This window comes from Oryzias latipes, chromosome 1, assembly GCF_053564925.1.
Source record: "Oryzias latipes strain Hd-rR chromosome 1, Olatipes_Hd-rR_3.1".
In the NCBI taxonomy this organism is placed as follows: Eukaryota; Metazoa; Chordata; class Actinopteri; order Beloniformes; family Adrianichthyidae; genus Oryzias; species Oryzias latipes.
The window spans coordinates 40,084,446-40,103,028 of NC_136237.1; the positions used below are offsets into that span (position 1 = coordinate 40,084,446).

The 18,583-nt window shown below is 42.0% G+C and overlaps 1 protein-coding gene across 4 annotated transcripts in view; it reads right to left on the reverse strand.

Moving 5' to 3' along the window:
* Positions 1-18,583, reverse strand: part of kcnh1b (potassium voltage-gated channel, subfamily H (eag-related), member 1b) — a 78,799-nt gene that overhangs the window by 618 nt on the left and 59,598 nt on the right. Inside the window, exon 11 of one of the 4 annotated variants that reach the window (XM_078947686.1) lies at positions 408-555. In XM_078947686.1, coding sequence (XP_078803812.1) covers positions 408-555 — 148 coding nt within the window. Of the gene's footprint in view, positions 1-407; positions 556-12,724; positions 12,871-12,922; positions 18,050-18,583 lie in introns of those variants that run through there. The other 3 variants (XM_078947689.1, XM_023954290.2, XM_023954282.2) reach the window with 3 other exon arrangements.

Here is an 18,583-nt window from a genome sequence, read left to right on the forward strand (position 1 = left end):
GAGCGAGGAAAAGCATCCACACTGACGAAGAGGCGGCGTTGTTTGGACAGTTTAGTGATCCACAAGCGCTCGCTGAGCACAAACCCCCATCAGCTTCAGTGTACTGATGTCCAGTAGAAGAAATCTGCACCTTACTTCATTCAATGTGTTTCAGTCACTTAGAAACACGTCTGTGCAAATGTCGCTTTACATTTACTGCACAGTAACATTTAAATGTATTGAGAAATAGTATAATTAATAAAAGACAAATTCTTCTGAAAATTTTCTGTGATTAAAAAAATGTGTAATTCAGCAGACTTTATGAACGGATAATATGGAAAGGAAAGTTGTTTTTTGGTCATACAAGCCCATTGTTTTCATTGATGGGGGGGTTCAGCATCCATCCATGCAACATAAGCCATATTTACCGCTTACGTGGCCTTTGCTACTTTTGTGCGCTTCATCCTTTTCCTCCTCATGAGGGTCACCTGAGGCCTCTTCAACCCCGCGATCAGCAGCAGCAACCTGGGCCGCGACTTGGTGAGCCAGCTTCTCAGTAGCGTCCCCTTGGGAAACCTGCAAGCAGACAGAAGGAAACGTTTAAATGTTTCTTACGCAACTTGTGACAAAAACCAGGAAGGCACAGTTTGAACTCAAAACCAGTTTGAGATTCTTTTCTTTAGAAAAAACAGCTAAAAATGTACGTTACAGTAGCTCGTAGCGTGAAGCGTACTTAGCTGAAGACATTTTAATATCATTATTTCAAAATGTTTATTTCAAAAATAAAGAAAAAAGAAAAGTAATAATACCATTACCAAGCTTAACCTAAGGGAAATAAGGACAAGAAATCATCGAAACTACCATCTACAACAATGATATTAAAATGGTTGAATCTACATGCAGACTGCTGGCAGTTCATGGTGGCATTGTCTCTTAATAGAGTGACAGATGTGTGATTCATAAAAATGTATTACTTTTATTTTAGACTGGAATATAAACAGTGCTTTGCTAGGCATTAGTAAAGCAATATTTTCAAAATAAGAGTTGAATTAATAAGAACAGGAACCACCAATCCATCTGTTTGGTTGGTCTGGGAAAATAGACAGAAAACAACCTAATAAACATCGGAAGCTAAACATCAGCGAAATTTCTGAAAGAGGATTTTAAAACGTTTTTAACAATAAATTGTGTTTCAAAGATTTTATTCTGTTACCTACAGCTCATTCATGATACAAAGGTTTCACACAGTTCAACCTCAGAATGGAGGAAGAATGGTCCATCCATCCATCCATCCATCCATCATCCATCCATCCATCCATCCTCCATCCATCCATCCATCCATCCATCATCCATCCATCCATCCATCCATCCATCCATCCATCCATCCTCTCATCAGAGATGTTAAAGTTCTTTGCAGTCCTTTGTTCCCTTTCTGGATTTGCTTTTCTGTTATTTTCTTCACAAATGTATAAATAACAAGACAGACTAACTTTAAAGACAAAGAGGTTTACATCACCATACCTCTGACATGCCCTAGGAGTTTACTTAACTCTACTTCCAGTAAACTCCTTTCTACGCACCAAGACACTCAGCCTCTGACAATAGTCATTCCCAAGTTTGACAGAGAAAATCGGAGTGTCATCTCGCTCTCCGCCTCCTTCGAACACAAACTCCTCAACCGGCAGCAGCTTTTGAGAAGCAGCGACCGCTTCGTCTCTCTACAAGACCTTCTGGGCCCGATGGAAACGGGAGAACCTCTCAATTGTTTGGACTCAGTGCTGTTCCAACAAACTGAAACCAGCCAGAGAGCAATCTAGCACTGTGCAGAGGTGGAAGGGCCTTTGCTGATGCTATTGTTGTCGCCCGCTGGGCTCCATGTTAAATGTACCGAGGGTAACATTGTTTGCGTAGCTGAACCTGAACCCCCCAGCACACTCCCTCCCCTTCCCTTTCATTGGCCTCACTGGAGGGGCTTCCACTTGAACTTTTCCTCGGGGTTCAAACTCTACATCTTGATTTTTGTTTGCTTTATGTCGGATGTGGCTATCAGATCCCAGCTTCAAATCCTCCTCAGTCCAGAATCCAAAAACCATCCCTTGGTTTTTTATTCCACTTCATATTCTTGAGCTTTAGCTTCTTGAAACGATCCATCAAACAAAACCGGCGCCTTACCTTCTACCAGTTTGATAAAGGAATTTTTTTTTTTTGCATTTTCAATTATTTTCCTTTCTATATATATTTATATTTATATTTTTATTCTTCTCTAAGAGAAACCAACATCTCCCTGATGGACCCCTGCTGATTTCTTCTTGTACTGACCGATGTCGGATCTCCAAAGCTTCAGAGGAACCAGCTAACTTTGACATTCTCCTCGTCAGTCCGCCCTGCAGCAGCATTCTTAATAAGCCAGTGGCCTAATAAACAACCTGGCAGTCCATCATCAGCAATGTGACGTTTGCTCCAGCATCAAAATAACCATTCATCCCAAAACGTAGTAATCCAGGGGAGAAGTTTATTTTTACAGCCACTCTCAAATATCGGAGAGTAGAGGTACTACTAAGTTGTTCAAGTGGGTCAAATCAGATCTATAAATATAAAAAAAACAAAAAACACTTGCCCCAAATTCATCAGGAGTCCAAGTTCTCACTGTGAGGCTCTGAAATACATCGAGTTTAAAAGTTAGCGGTTTAAAGGAGGAGTCCCGATAGATGTTTCCAAATCCATTTTCCTGTCTCCTCCACTCTTCACCTCAGCGCACAACTTAGCAGTACTCCCTATCTCTGCCCAAGGAACACAACAGAAAGCAGTCCTTACCAATTGACCCCACACATTTGTTAGGTTATGCCCCCGTCGTCCCTGCAGAGGCACATATATGATCCCCACTGCAATTTTTTCCCCGAGCGCTAGAAAGTTCAGCCAGGATGCAAAAACAAATCTGCTAAATAATAGGAGGCCATGAAGCGTTCGGGTGGGGAGAGGAAGGGCGGGGCCAGACCTTTTAAAAAGAGAGGGTCCACTCAGCAGTTCTGACCGCCGCAGAGAGCCGTCCCGGCACAAACAGCCAACTCTGCCACTTCAGGCCCCCACTGCACAGCAACGGCCCGTCCTGTTTGAACCCCTCACTCAGAATTACTGAGGAAAAGTTCAAACCCAGCTGAAGAACATGTACAGTCCAGCACTTCTACAACTCACAAAATCAATGTTTTGCCCCCAAAAATGCAGAGAAAGAGTCAACTTTAAAGAAAGGTGTTTAGTTTCAAGAAATCTATCTAAAAAGTATAAACATCATATTTTGATACAATTTTAACAGAAAAAAAGGAGGAGAAAACATAAATGAAAACAGCTGTTGGTCAAATTGTCCATTAAAATGACTTTCTGAAGGAGAGATGTTAAAAGATCAATCTTTCTGCTTATTTTAATAAGTATTTTTGCCGGTACACAAATGTGGATTTTTTTTTTAACCTTGGTGCCTATATTTTAAAATTAAAATAAGAAGTTTTAGCCTTAAAATACTTTTCTGCAATAAGAATAAATTGATAACAAATATAAAATCCAGATTGACAGTTTTTTTCTGTTTTATTGTAATTAACAGAAGTAATCACATGTACTAGCGATAATGAGCCTTTATTGTGTGAAATAAAACTATAATAACAGTTGGTTTGTGTTGAAAAAAAGGGTAATAATGTTCACCAGTGACCATCTTTTTGTATTGTGTGACACAATAGATTTTAGATGAAAATTCAAATACTTTTCCTATTTTGGGGGTTTGGTAGAGTGGATAATTTGGACCCGTGATCTAAAGACATGTTTGTGGAAATCTATTTTTAAAATATTCATATCATGTTTATTTGTGTATTTATTTATTTAACTTCAATTTATTTTCAATTAAATCAACAAAACCGAGTAGCACCGTGGTTTAACGCTGAAACTCGTTCTCTTAAACAAGAAACCCGTAAGTTGGAAAGGGAATGGCGCCGCTCCGGTTCAGAGCAGTCTCTGAATACCTGGAAACATAGCCTTTTAAATTATAAAAAAGCCCTGCGTAGAGCTAGAAGCCAGTACTATTCAACCTTAATATCAGAGAATGGAAATAATCCAAGATTTCTTTTTGGCACTATTGCTAAATTAACTCGCAGTCAGAGCTCAGTAGAACCACATGTTCCTGTTTCTCTCAGCTCTGATGATTTTCTTACATTTTTTGATAGTAAAATCTCAAATATTAGACATAAGTTAAATCAAGTTATTCCTACTATCAGCCCAGAACAGGCTGAAGCGGTAGAAATGGAGGCATCCATAGAAACCTCTGTAACATTGGACTGCTTCACTGCTGTGGATCAAGCGGAAATAACATCAATTATTACGTCCTCCAAATCCTCAACTTCTCTGTTAGACCCAATTCCCACTAGACTTTTTAAAGAAACTTTTCCCCTAATTAATGATCCCATATTAACAATGATAAATGCCTCTCTGGAAACGGGTTACGTGCCACAGTCTTTTAAATATGCAGTTGTTAAACCTCTTCTGAAAAAGCCCAGTTTGGATCCTAGCATCTTGGCCAACTATAGACCGATATCAAACCTGCCCTTTATTTCTAAAATCCTAGAAAGAGTTGTAGTTAAGCAGCTTTACTGCCACCTACAGGACAACAGCCACTTTGAAGACTTTCAGTCGGGGTTTAGACCTCACCACAGTACGGAAACTGCACTAGTTAGAGTCTCTAATGACTTGTTATTGGCCTCAGAAAAGGGACTACTTTCTATTCTGGTCCTGTTGGACCTCAGTGCAGCCTTTGACACTATCGACCACGGTATTTTACTCCATATATTAGAGCAGGACATAGGGATCAGAGGATCTGCTCTCCAGTGGTTTAAATCCTATCTGTCCGATAGGTATCAGTTCGTTAATGTAAATGGCCATTCCTCTCAGTGCACTCGAGTCAACTATGGAGTCCCACAGGGCTCAGTCTTGGGACCGATCCTGTTTACGCTTTATATGCTACCCCTAGGAAACATAATCAGGAAACACAGCATTAATTTTCATTGTTATGCCGACGATACGCAGTTGTATTTATCCATGAAGCCTGACCAGAATGACCAGATAGAGAAACTGAACGCCTGCATCAGTGACATCAAGACCTGGATGACAATTAATTACCTCCTCTTGAACCCAGAAAAAACTGAGGTCATTATACTTGGTCCTAAAAACCTCAGAGATACTCTGTCTGCTCAGATAGTCTCCCTGGATGGCATAAGTATAGCCCCCAATTCCACAGTTAGAAACCTTGGGGTTTTACTTGACCAGGATTTATCATTTAAGGCTCACATATCTCAGGCGTGCAGAACTGCCTTTTTTCACCTGCGGAATATTGCTAAGATCAGAAATATACTTTCTAAGAGTGATGCTGAAAAACTCATCCATGCATTTGTTACGTCGAGGCTGGATTACTGTAACTCCTTGTTAGCAGCGTGTCCTAAGAGTTCCTTAAGAAGTCTCCAGCTTGTTCAGAACGCAGCAGCTAGATTGTTAGCTGGAACCAGCAGAAGAGATCACATCACTCCTGTGTTAGTTTCGCTCCATTGGCTCCCAGTTGATTCCAGAATCAAGTTCAAGTTCCTCCTGTTAACCTATAAGGCCTTACATGGAATGGCCCCGTCCTATATTAAGGACCTCGTAGTCCCTTACCATCCAATGAGAACACTTCGCTCGCAAAATGCAGGACTGCTTGTGGTTCCTAGAATTAGTAAAAGTACGGTTGGAGGTAGAGCGTTTAGCCACCAAGCCCCTGTCTTATGGAATAAACTCCCAGCTTATGTAAGAGAGGCCGACTCAGTTTCTACATTCAAAGCTAGACTGAAAACATTCCTCTTTGGACAGGCTTATTGTCAGACTAGTTGGTATTCAGAGATTATTTAACTTAATGTTAATTTGTTTAAATTAAACTTAATAATAACTATTTCTTTTAAAAGGCTGCTATAAGTTGAAGCTGGGGTAACTATGGTGCACTGGGGTTCTGTCCTCTTTCCTGTTTTTACTTCTACCCTTCCTCTCCTCTATTCTTGATCATAATTTATTATTTAGTTCTCCATGCCTCTGTTTGGTGCAGTGCGATTCATGTATTGTCCCTCTTTTCCTCTCCCCTCCTGGGGAGTGGGAGTGCTTCCAGACTCCAGTTGGCTCATCCGTGCTCCAGTTCCTGACCGTTTACCTCGCCTTTGCTCCTGCTCCTACACCTGGCTGTGGATCCTGCCTCTGGCTCATCTCTGGCTCGTCTCTGCTCTGTGCCTGACCGAGTACCTCGTCTCTGCTCCTGCTCCTACACCTGGCTGTGGTTCCTGTCTCCGGCTCGACTCGCGCCTTTGACTGTCCCGATAACCACGGCTGGATGAAGCTCGTCTGCTGGACTTTTATATATGTAGTTGTAGATTTAGATAAGTTAATTCTTCTCTAAGATTTCTGGTAAATCGCCTGTCCGTCCTGGGGGAGGATCCCTCCTTCATGTGGGCACCCCTGAGGTTTCTTCGTTTTTTCCGGAATCCGTTTTTTTTGGGAGTTTTTCCTTACCGCGAAGGGGGGTCTAAGGGCAGGGATGCCAGTATAGCTTAGTCAGTTTGTTAGTTCATTTTAGTATTTTTCTATTGAACTCTTTGTATTCGTGATCCTTTTGATTTCATGTTTTACTTCGAAGCCCATCGAGACGACTGTTGTTGTGATTTTGGGCTATACAAATAAAATTGAATTGAATTGAATTTTAATCCTTTTTTTTCATCTGTAATGTACATTTTGACCATTATTGTATTAAACCTACTGAGGGCACGTGTTTATGTGTGTGTATAGGTGTTTGCACCGACATGGTTTCGGCCAAATCTAATTGTTCATGTAATAATAATAATAATAAATATAATAATAATAATAATAATAATATACTTTATATAGCACTTTTCAAAATCAAGATTACAAAGTGCTGTGCAATTAACATAAGACAAAGACCAGGATTAAAAACAGTATCGAGGTGTTTGACAGTACAACAAAATAAAACACAACATGCACACAAAACAGCGATAGCAGTTAAAATCAATCAAATCACTAAAATCAATGACATCATAAGTTTAAATTTAAGACCCAGTAAAATCATTAAAAGCACTCCTATAAAGAAATTTAAAAACTGGTCGGGACTCAGCGAGTCTGATCTCTTCAGGGAGACTGTTCCAGAGTGTTGGGGTTCTTACAGCAAAGGCCTCTGTCTCCCTTGGTCTTCAATCTGGATTGTGGGATTGTTAAAAGGCCCTTTACCGAAGATCTAAGATTGCGACCAGGTACATAAGGAACGAGGAGATCGGCGATATATTTAGGGGCCAGACCACAGCGTGCTTTAACCCTTGTGCTATGCAATGGGGTCAAGATGACCATTGACGTGTTCCCCCCTACCATGATAAAGGTGGAGAGGATTTCATGTAATCCATGGACACCAGTGAAGATCACAAATCATTGAAGAAAAAAGGTTCAGCACACTGTCTAGTGGGTCTAGTTGACCCAACTCCCAATGTTAAAGTGCCTAGGACAGGACAAGGGTTAAAAGCAATCATTGAAATCTTAAAATCTATTCTAAAATGGACTGGGAGCCAGTGCAGAGATACTAAAACTGGAGTAATACAATCTCTCATTCTGGTTTTGGCTAGGAGTCTGGCGGCAGCATTTTGGACTAACTGGATTTTCATACACACTCAGCTTTGAAAGGCATGTGTAGAGTGTTACAATAGTCCAAACGGAATCACCATCTTAAGAATTCCTTTAGATAGGAGAGGGGTTATCCTGTATAATCTGATTATTTACCAGAAACACCGCTTTGACATGTGTCTCCAAATTCAAATCAGTATCAAAAATCACCCCCAGTTTGTAAAAGCATTCTTAGACAGAGACTTCAATTTCTGAGCCACACCGCTTTGGGCCTCAACTGATCCAAAAGTAATTACATTAGTTTTGTCCACATTCAACTGCAGATAATTTTGACCATCCAGGTTTTAATTTCTGCAATGCAGCTATTGAGATTCTTTAGAAGACCAATGTCATCAGGTTTAAAAGATAAGTATAGTTGAGTGTCATCAGCATAAAAATGAAAATTGAGGCTATGTCAGCGTATTATCTCCCTTCTGTGGTAGCATGTAAATTGAAAATAACAGAGGTCCGTATACCGAACCCTGGGGAACGAATGTAGTATTTGTGAGGCAAAGGAAAGTTGCACCAACTTATGTCCTACAAATGTCAGCGGGGCATCCAGTTTCAATGTTAAGTTAATGTACAGATGGTTTCAGAGGAACGATTTGAGCTTTAAGCGCAGCCCATCAAGAGTTCAAAAACCTATAACCTTCTTGCTGTGAGGCAAGAGCGCTAACCACTGCGCCACGGTGCAATTATTTTCAATGATGAAAAAAATATGTTGTTGCTTTTGAGTAGATGCTAAATGAATGTGAGTTTGGAATATTAGTGGTTTGATGCATTTTTCCATCCATAGGATATATATCTAACCTTTTGTTCTCATATTTAGTTCCATATATGGGAACAAACTGTCAACAGTCTTTCTTTTTCCAAAGTGCTGGTTATTCTACCCTGAGGTGTAAATAGTTTATGTCTCTGCTGTAACTGCTCAGCCCTCAATCCTCCCTCTATACCTTCCTGCTGTTAGATTTACTGTTAAATTTAGCCCACAAATTAGTTCAAGAGTAAATGACTCTGGTAATGGAGTCTTATTTTCATAGTCAACCTTTTCTGCCGAGACGTGACCCTTTCATAACTGTGCATCAGCAGGCTACAATAAAACTCAATTCTGCTTCATTTCTCACATTAAAAATGTTTACCGGGTTCATTGTGGGGCCTGATGACGATGGAGACCTTTTAGCCAGGAGGAAGAAATCATCAGAGATGTCAGGCAGCTCAGTGTGCTTTGTTTTCTGCACTGTAGAGGGCGTGGTAGCACCAGGGGACCACAGAGGAGGAGCAGGGAGGAGGAGGAGGCAGAAGGAGGCATGCTTCCTCTCTGACAGGAGAAAGCGCTGCTGTTTGTTCAGTGCCGCAGAGATCAACCTGGAGGAAAAGAGAGAGGGGGGGGGGCAACGGCTGGCACCGCAATGCAGATCGTCAAATGAGGAGGCGGAAGAAAGGAGAGAGAGGGGGAGGAGGAGAAAGAGCTCTGCAGAAAACCCAAGGGGAGGTTTCAGGGATTCCCTGATGGATGGAAAAGATCTAGAATGAGGAGAAGCAGCTGATGTGAACATGAGAGATGCAGCTGGAAACAGACGAAGGCTGCAGCTTGATGCATCTGTGATATGTATGGTGCTGTTTGGATTGATGCTGTCTTGACTAAACGTGTAGCTTTTACTTTTATTCAACCATCAAAGAGGTTAATATTGGATCTATTTTTTTAAGTCCAAATAATATGCTTTAAGATTTACAAACTAGAAATTTTAGTCCATCCTCTTTTGGGCACAAGGACTGACTGAATGTCCGGCTGCCTCCACCCTCTGCCGATGGTCCATAAGAAGTTTTTTAGGGAGTGATTTTTGTGCCATTATTCTAAGCGCAACATTCACTGTTTTGATTGTAAACGTTAAAAATTTTGTGAGCTTAAAAAGTAATTTTGCATCTGAAACAGAAAAAAGCACTTGAAGTTCAAAAATACTTACAATAAAAACAATGTTCACTCGATAGAAATTCTCTCTCTTCTGCGCTCGAAACAGAGCAGGGCAACGCGTTGCAAATGTGCCACGGAAGCCAGCCAATCACAGACATGAAGGTTGATGCTAATTGGTCAGAAATTCTTCCAATCAGCTGGTAGACTGGTTCAGGTTTGCGCTCGATTGGAAGTCTATGTACGTAAATGTGTGCACATGCGCGTTTTGGGTTTCCTCATTCAAAACTCTCAGGACACAAGTTTCCATGAGTGTTTTCACGGCCACTGAGCACGTGTTGCAAGTTGAACTTTGACTAAACAAGGACTCCAATTTTGTAGTCACGTATGGATTGGAGTCCCCCTTTAATATACGGAAGTGCCGACCATATGAAAATTGATTATAGAGGAGAAATTAATAATTCTGGTTTGTGCCCAACTGGCATTATATGACAACAAGTCTTTCATATGTTGGAATAGAGGCGTGAAAGAAAAACTCTGAGCAAAATTCGCGAGGTTTGCACCACTTCAACATTTTGCACCAAGCCTCTTTTAGCTGTAAATGGGGGGCACGCGCCAGTAAACAGTAAAAAAAAAAAGAAGAAGCCCCTCCCTGCCTCTTCAGTGTGAACACCGTGGGCTAAATGTACGTTCAACAATGCGCATCACATGCCCAGTGTGTGCGTAGCTTTAGACCGGCAAAGACTAAGTAACAACTGTCCTTATGGGTGAATGCGAGCTGCAGGTGGCCTTCAGGATATATCAAGACCGTAGACCACTTGGTGAACCGGTAGAGAGAAAATATGAATACAGATTTTTTCCACAGGCACTACAGAAGTAAGTGAAACACAAGTGTGTCGTTCTGATATTTCTTTTTTTAACCCCCAAAATCCTGGAGCCTGCACAAGGAACCAGTTAGTGCTGTTCCCATGATAAATGTGCCCTCCGTGCATTCAGTGTGACTGTTAGAAATGAGGAAATTAGACAATCAGACTGTAGTTTGCATGGGAATCCTATGGGAACTTACATATAGTAATAATAATAATAATATTAATTATTGATACTTTACTTATCCTACAATAGGGAAATTCTTCTCCGCATTTTGACCCATCCCTGGGGGAACGGTGAGCTGCAGACTAGCCGCGCTCAGAGTGCAACAGCTGAGCGGGGATCAATGCGCCTACCCTTCGGTTGTTGGACGACTGCCTGAGCTAAACTGCTGTCACCTGTACACCATGAGTGTGTGCATTTGCGTGCCGTCAGTAATGACTAGAGCAGTGTTTTTCAACCTTTTTTGAGCCACGGCACACTTTAACCTTGAAAAAAATCCGGCGGCACATCAGCATCCATAAAAAAAAAAGAAAAAAAAAAAAAAGGCTCATAGTCTGTTTTGATCTACAGTCCGTCTGCAATCTCACATGCATTTTTGTGATAATTGTTGCAGAAAAAGCTGGAAGTTGCAGCTGTTTTTTTTCTAAAAGATGTATTAAAAGTTAAGTTAAAATATTCAAAAACTGTTTGATGTGTGTTTGTTGTTTTAAGACGTTAAGAGGAGAGACTCATTGTGAGCTAAGACAGTCACTTAACCCAATGCATCATGGGAGATGTAGTGCCGAAAATCCGCCGACCGTAGACAGACAAACGTCTCTGAGCTTCATTGTTTTGTTCACTTATTCCACGGTCTGATACCGGATTCTATGGAAAGCTACACCGCTAAAGACGAGCTTTAGCTGGTATTTTTGTTAGAAATGAGCGACTTTTTGAGCTAAATCGAAACAAGGAAGTGAAGACTTTAACTACTTCTGATTGGTCAGACTGATGACATGTGATCAAGCCGTCAAGAATGATTGGTGGAGACAGTTAAAGGGGCGGGACTTTTCCGCAAACAGCTTTAGATGCAGCTAAATCGCGGTACCGTCATTCTCATCAAAATGTCTTAAATAGAATCAAATAAAGACAAAGTAAAAATAATTTTATGATTTTTATATTCCTAACTACTCAGTGTTTTATCAGGGCCTGTTTGGATGAACAAAGAGCTGATTTCCTGGAGATGGGAAATGTTTTAAGATCAGTTAATGAAGGCAATTTCCCACGGCACACTAGTGTTGAAAAACACTGGACTAGAGTGCGGCGTAAGGACACCATACAACAGCATCACCTGTACTTGTAACCCTTGTGCTATCCTAGGCACTATAACATTGGGAGTTGGGTCATGTAGACCCACTAGACAGTGCGCTGAACCTTTTTTCTTCAATGATTTGTGATCTTCACTAGTGTCCATGGATTACATGAAATCTTTCCACCTTTGTCATGGTAGGGAGAACACGTCAATGTAAGGGTGGGGTCATCTAAGATAGCACAAGGGTTAAATGTGTGTAACTTACATTAGCCTAACGAATACTTTACAATACACTTACCACACGCACTACAACTGTATGTTTCATTTTCATGACGTTGCTTAAGGTGAACGTACAATCATCAAGGGAGCTATAAGATAGCTGTGCTCACCTAAAGGTGTGGCCTCTACTCTCTACAATCCTCAAAAACCACCCAATCCCACAGCACCCATTTAGGTCAACTCCCCATTTGGGTGCATGTGTCTTGGCTTAAGTTTGTCAGGGAGGATGGTGGTTAGATCACCCTCCTCTGTAACCAAGGTTTTGGGGGCAGCAGGGACTTAATGAGACTCCAAACAAGTTTCTCAAAACACGTCATCGCCGCTGGAGTGACAGAAACACTCAGGCTAGAGATGGTGGATTTGTTTGGCAGGGGCACTATGGTGTCAGACTTTAGTCATAGGAATAAGAAGTCCTTAATTTGTAGCTTATTGTATTGTATTGTTGGACAGCAGAAAGCGAAATGGTGGTAAATGATGGTAGAGAGGACACGACCAATGCCAAATGTTCTGTGCTGTCATTCTGCCATCTGGTCTAGTAGCCTTCCTTTGTTCAATAGACCTCAGCGTACGCCTTAACCCCATTCTCCTGACTGTGAGAGGAACGCTGCTGTGAGCCTCAGGTGTGTCAGAGCCAATAGTAGAGGCTAAAAAAGGCAACAAAAAGATGGCGTTCTTCCATTGTAGTGGTGTCGCCTTCAGAGACTCCGAGGTTGGTTTTGTAGTTGATGCTAGAGTCCCTGCCACATCTCCCAGTGATTGTTGTATTTTTTCCTCACTGATGCCACTCCTCGCTGTAGTGAGCCTGATCTCCAGATCTGAAGGCAATGTTTCTCTAGAAAGCGGAATAATGAAACAAAGGGAAGGAGTCAAAAAAGTTCTAAAAGTTAAAGTATAAAAAGTTTATTATTGATTTTTCTTTTGCAAATCTTCTTCATCTCGATACAGTCGGATTTCCTGTCTAATGAGAATTCAAACGTCGTTTAAGCAGTAGCTTCATCCACACTGGTGCGTTCTCATTTTAAAGTTACAGCCTGAAGCTCACACCGCTTCCCAGGTTTATGTTACGTTCATGTTTCTGGAAATGGATCCATTTAAATGTGATTTATGAAAAGAAAAGACTGAGTCACAGAGCAGCTTTTGTTTTTGCTTCATAAATGGCTAGTGGACGACGACAATTGTGTGTTTCTGTGCAGCTGAGTGGAGCGAGGTGTCTACCAGATGAGCGATGGGTTTTCCTCTCTTCATTTGGAAGCATAGTTTGCAGATTATTCCTGCAGTTATAAGTGCTTTGAAAAGTGGCTCAAGCAGCTGCTTTAAGACTGTTGAAAGTAGGGAAGTTGTGTCTTTTTGTGAGTTCTTTTGCAAAGAATGAAGTAGGAGATAACTTTTGACCGCTAGAACTTCTCCTGACGGAGATGAAAGTCTGTGATTTGTTGATGATGCGGTCACACCAACATTTCTGGTGTTTCAAACTCATTGTAGAGCTGCTTTTTTGTGTTAGACAAATGTTCACTTAGAGGGATAATGCTTTTCCAAATACGTGGTCAAAATTGTTCCTGTAATTTCAAAATGAAAGCACATCAGAGTGGTTGAAGCCAAGACATTTGAACCCTGCATATGTCGTAACCATGGATACTGTTATATCACAGAAGTGCTCTTCATGCGCAGACAACATTCAGGACATACGGTTGAATGGCTGCAGGAGGGCAAAAGAAGTGGCAAGGCAGGTTTTCTGTCTTTGAACCTCAGTGTCATGCAGCTGAACCAGAACTGCTCTCCACTGAGATGGTTCGTTGCATTAATTGCATATCATTACAACACATTATCACACATCTAGATGACAACTGTGTCAGGAAAGACAGATGTGAAATCATGGGCACAGTTCCTCTTATTCACACAAATACAGCGTGATGTCATTAGATCATTACAGTTTCTATGGAAGCTTTTCTCTGTTCTCATGTTGGCTTTTTTGTTGTTTTATTAAATAAAAAAATAAAATGTTATTTAAAAAGAATCCAAAAAGAAAAGCTGTGAATGAAGTGATATGTTTGTGTGTAAATGTTAATTAATTTAGTTTCCTTTTTCTGACTAAAGGAGATTTTGGTCCATAAATGATCATCATGAAAAAAAAAAACAAAGTCTAAAGTTCATGTTGGTGTAACCTACAGGTGTAGAATGATAAAAAATCCCTGCTCTTCCATGTGCAACACGTGGATGCCATAAATGAGAAGATATGAAGTGAAATTCCTGGGGCGATCTGCTCACATCGGCGTCATCATGACACTAACTTTGTCCCAAACAGCTTTTTAGTGACTCCACCCACAGCTTCAAACACCTCCATCCTTCAGGTGTGGGTACCAAGAAGGTTTGGGGCTGTCAACTGAGTCTCCTCTTCATCTACTTTACTGACATGGAAGAATATGAGAGCCCTAAGTGCAGACACACACTCCCGTTAAAAGTTCCCAGTGTGGATCAGAAATATTGGCATTTGGAAAGCCGGGAAGTGGATCCAATGAAAACAGTTTCTTTACAGAAGAAGTGTGCTGTAACCCTTGTGCTATCCTAGGCACTTTAACATTGGGAGTTGGGTCATCTAGACCCACTAGACAGTGCTCTGAACCTTTTTTCTTCAATGATTTGTGATCTTCACTGGTGTCCATGGATTACATGAAATCTTTCCACCTTTATCCACCTTTGTCCTGGTAGGGAGAACACGTCAATGGAAGGGTGGGGTCATCTAAGATAGCACAAGGGTTAAATAAACAGAGGAACTGATGGTGTGCTGTTTTTTGTCACGGTTTCTTCATCATAAAGTGTGTTCCATATTTAGTAACTTCATTGGTTGTTCAACAAGTCTTTCAAAGTGGTAGCCACATCGAGAGGAGCCAGTTAAGCCGGCCCCCTAGGCATGTCCCACTGGGTGGAGACCTCGGGGAAGACCCAGAACACGCTGGAGAAACTACGTGTCTCTACTGGCCTGGGAACGGCTTGGAGTACCCTGTGGAGCTGGAGGAAGTGGTCAGGAAGAGGGAAGTCTGGGCATCTTTGTTTTTGCGTTAGTCACAAGTGTCTGTGAGTGAAAAGTGGGCAAACCTGTGCAGGATACACAGGTGGCCTGCATGACATTTTAAGATTATAGACCTCTCATTGAGCCCGTACAGTAGAAAATGCTTGTGTACATTTTTTTGTCTACAGGCATGCTGTGGGTGACAAGTCGAAGCCAACACTTATCCAGCATGTACGGGTAAGTAAGGGTGAAGTAGTTGAATTGCAGGTATGTAGCACGGTTATATTTTACTTTAACGTCCCAAACCCAGCGACTGTGCAGGGAGCCCTTAGTGCTGTGTACGTGATAAGAGCGTGCTTCTTGCCGGCAGCCTGACTGCTATACTACGTTCACACCAGATTGGAAACGGGCGTTAAAGCCTCCACTTCCAATGAAAGGTATGTAAACACGTGTATACGTCCATTTCGGGCTTCTATGTTCAAAACCCAAGCGTTCACGCGTAGCTACTTAAGTTTAAAAGTTTGTTTTTCGGGTTTTACGGGAACTTGGACTTTGTTGGAAAGTGCCACCCCTTTGAAATTTGATTATAGAGAAGAAATTGCAGTTTGTGCCCGGATGGAATTTTATGACGTGAAATTTTTCATCTATCAATGAAATTAAAAGCATTGAGAAAGATATGCGACACTACGACATTTCGCACCAGCCTCCTCAAACCGTAGATACATACGCTAGGATCAAGTAGTGCTTGTCCACAATATGCTAAAAGCTCGATAAAGAACATGGACGTAGTATTAGTAATGAGGGCACTTATGTATTGCACACGCCATGTATTTGCATCTTACTAACCACTAGAGTGTGGCATAAGTGCCTGCAACGTACATTATCCTTACAAATACTTCACGGTTATTTGCCACACACGACATTCCAGTTTTACAACGTTCCTTCCAGATGATCGTACGAGCCTCAAACGAACTACCAGGCTCACCTGTGCGCCTCTTAAGATGCAGCTGCTCCACTCTATGACCGTCCACGGGCCTGGAAAACCCAAAAACCCACAGCACCAATACGTGTGCATGTGTCTAAGGCGTTACACTGCTGGCCCCACAGCCCAGTCCTGGATGAGCCCAAGAAAAGTGGTAGCAGGATGGGAAATGTGCCATAAAAATCAACCTGATATGGAAGCAGAAGAACCAGGTCCAAGGAACCGTGAAACATGACCAAAACCACAAATGTCAGAGTGGCTGCCTTTGACAAAAAAAACAAACAGATGTTAGTACATGTGAGTGTAAGAGTATCTACATTGTAAGATAATCAGTAACAATGGATAATAGATTGTTCAAAAACCCTGTAATGCTGCTGCTGTTTTCACAGATATTTGCATGATTTCATGACTGAGCAAGAAAAGAGCAAACAGCAAAGTCAGTACGAGGCTAAACTTCCCCAAATGCTCTGAAAAGAAACGCAAATTCCACTTTAGTGACGTGAACTGGCTTTTTTCTTTCTCACAGTGTGTTCCTTCACATTTACTGGCAATAGAAAACAAGACCGCTGTGAAAAGTTAAGGTTTTGAAGCCTGTGCACAGTGTTGAGCTCTAGTAAGGACATTCATCAGTGATCCTTTGTATGAAGTCAAAATGTTCAGATAACGTTGGTTTGGACGGAAACCACAAAGAGACGCTAATGTGAATGAGATGACCCGATGTGAAGAGGAAAAGTCCGACAATGCTAACCTTGACCAGCGATGGAGGCTTCATTGCTTCAGTAGCAGAAGGTTGAGAACAGTTAAGCAGGCTTCATCAGAGAAAAAAAGGCATCCGATAAACGGTCATGACAAAATGCCCTTCATCACAGTGCCAGAGTCCAGCTAAACTACGGTAAAGCCAACACTTATTGCTGATAAGAGGGGGAGGTCGGACAGTCTCAAACTCTCCTGAGAAGTAAAGGTGCAAGCAGAACTGAGGCGACTCCTAACGCAAAAATAACAATAGTCATTTCAGTTCAAACAGTTGAGTGCAACAATATCAGAGGAGTCGCTGTCCTCCATGTGATCAGCAGATGTTCTTTGTTGACATCTGGAGACTCCGTTTGATTCCCTCAGATTTCAGGTCCATTTTGAGTCAACAAGCCCTGTACACATGGAAGGTGGAGCCCATCCGTGTTAAGATAGGCTGTCTTTGTCGGAATCTGGGGAAGGAGGTCGAGACGCTTCAAAGAAGCAGCCAGACGACTTCCTGGATTTGAGAAGTCCAAGCAGCTCAGCAAGCTGAGTCTCCAACGTCGCCATGCGGCTATTCAGAGATTTGATGTCTGCTCTTAATTCCTGTTTTAGCTCGAGGAAAGAGGCTTGCACGCTTTGCTCTGGTATGGAACAGAAAACCTTCTTCTCCTCAGACTGGACTGGACTCCTCTCCTGAGGAGTCCGAGCATCGCCGACATTGTCCAAGCGGAGGTCGCTCTTTGTGATGCCGCTGTCACAGGAGTCGGTTTTTTTCAGGGACATTCCATCCTGAGACTTAGTTCTATCGGGCAGCGTTTCCATGGACTCCGCCTTGGAGACGCTGCTCCACGATTCAGCTTTCACCACCGCCTCCTTGAACCGTCCCCAGCCTTTAGCTTTGGGCGGCTCCACAGACTTGCATCCGGCTATGTTACCGTTTTGGACCACAGAAGTTTGGTGAACGACTCGGTTGGCGCTCCTGCATGAGAGCGATGCTGTAGATGAGGCGGAGGTGGTAGGTGTGTCAGAGCTCTCAGTTACCATGGTAATACTGGTGGAGGCTAGTATTTGTGGCCCTCTGGGCTCCGGGTGAGCCACACCTTTCTCCACATCCCCGCTACTCAGACAGACACGCTCAGCGGCGAGCCGAGCCTCCCTCTGCTGCCGAAACCGCTGGAAGAGCCGACGGACCGGGTGGTCAGGAGGAAGATTCAGAAGAGCTTCATCCTTTCTTTTCAGCTTTTCCTCCTCTTCACGTTTCACATCAACGATTTTACGGAAGATGATCTGTTGAAAAAAATGACCAAATGAACATTGCAAAACCTAAAGAAAGTGACCTAAACGTTACAAAACATCAAGTTCCTACAAATATGCAACACAATGAAAAAAAAACAGAAAATAACCTGCTGTAAGCCTCAGTGTCAACAAACTGAGGCGGGGTTTGAATGGTCTTTATTCAGTTACCACGAAGCCTGCACCTTATGATTTCAAGTTTGACCTACCAACTGAAAGAAAGTTCTTAATATTTTAGTTCTCAAAAGACCACCAACACTGGTGTCAGAAAGGAACAACTCTCCACTGACTATTATTTAAAAAAAATTCATTTAAACTCATACACAGCCTGTCTTCATTGACCTTTTCTGTTGATTGATTCATTTTATATTGATGACAAATGTAGGTGGGGTCATTTGGATCTGATTAGAAGTACTAAAAGTGGTTTTTGATTGCCAGTTAAGCTCAGCAAACTTCTAACTTTGGTTTGTCCCTCCCAATCAGCGTATTACGGCACATGGTAGAGGTGGGCGGAGCTAACTCTGATCA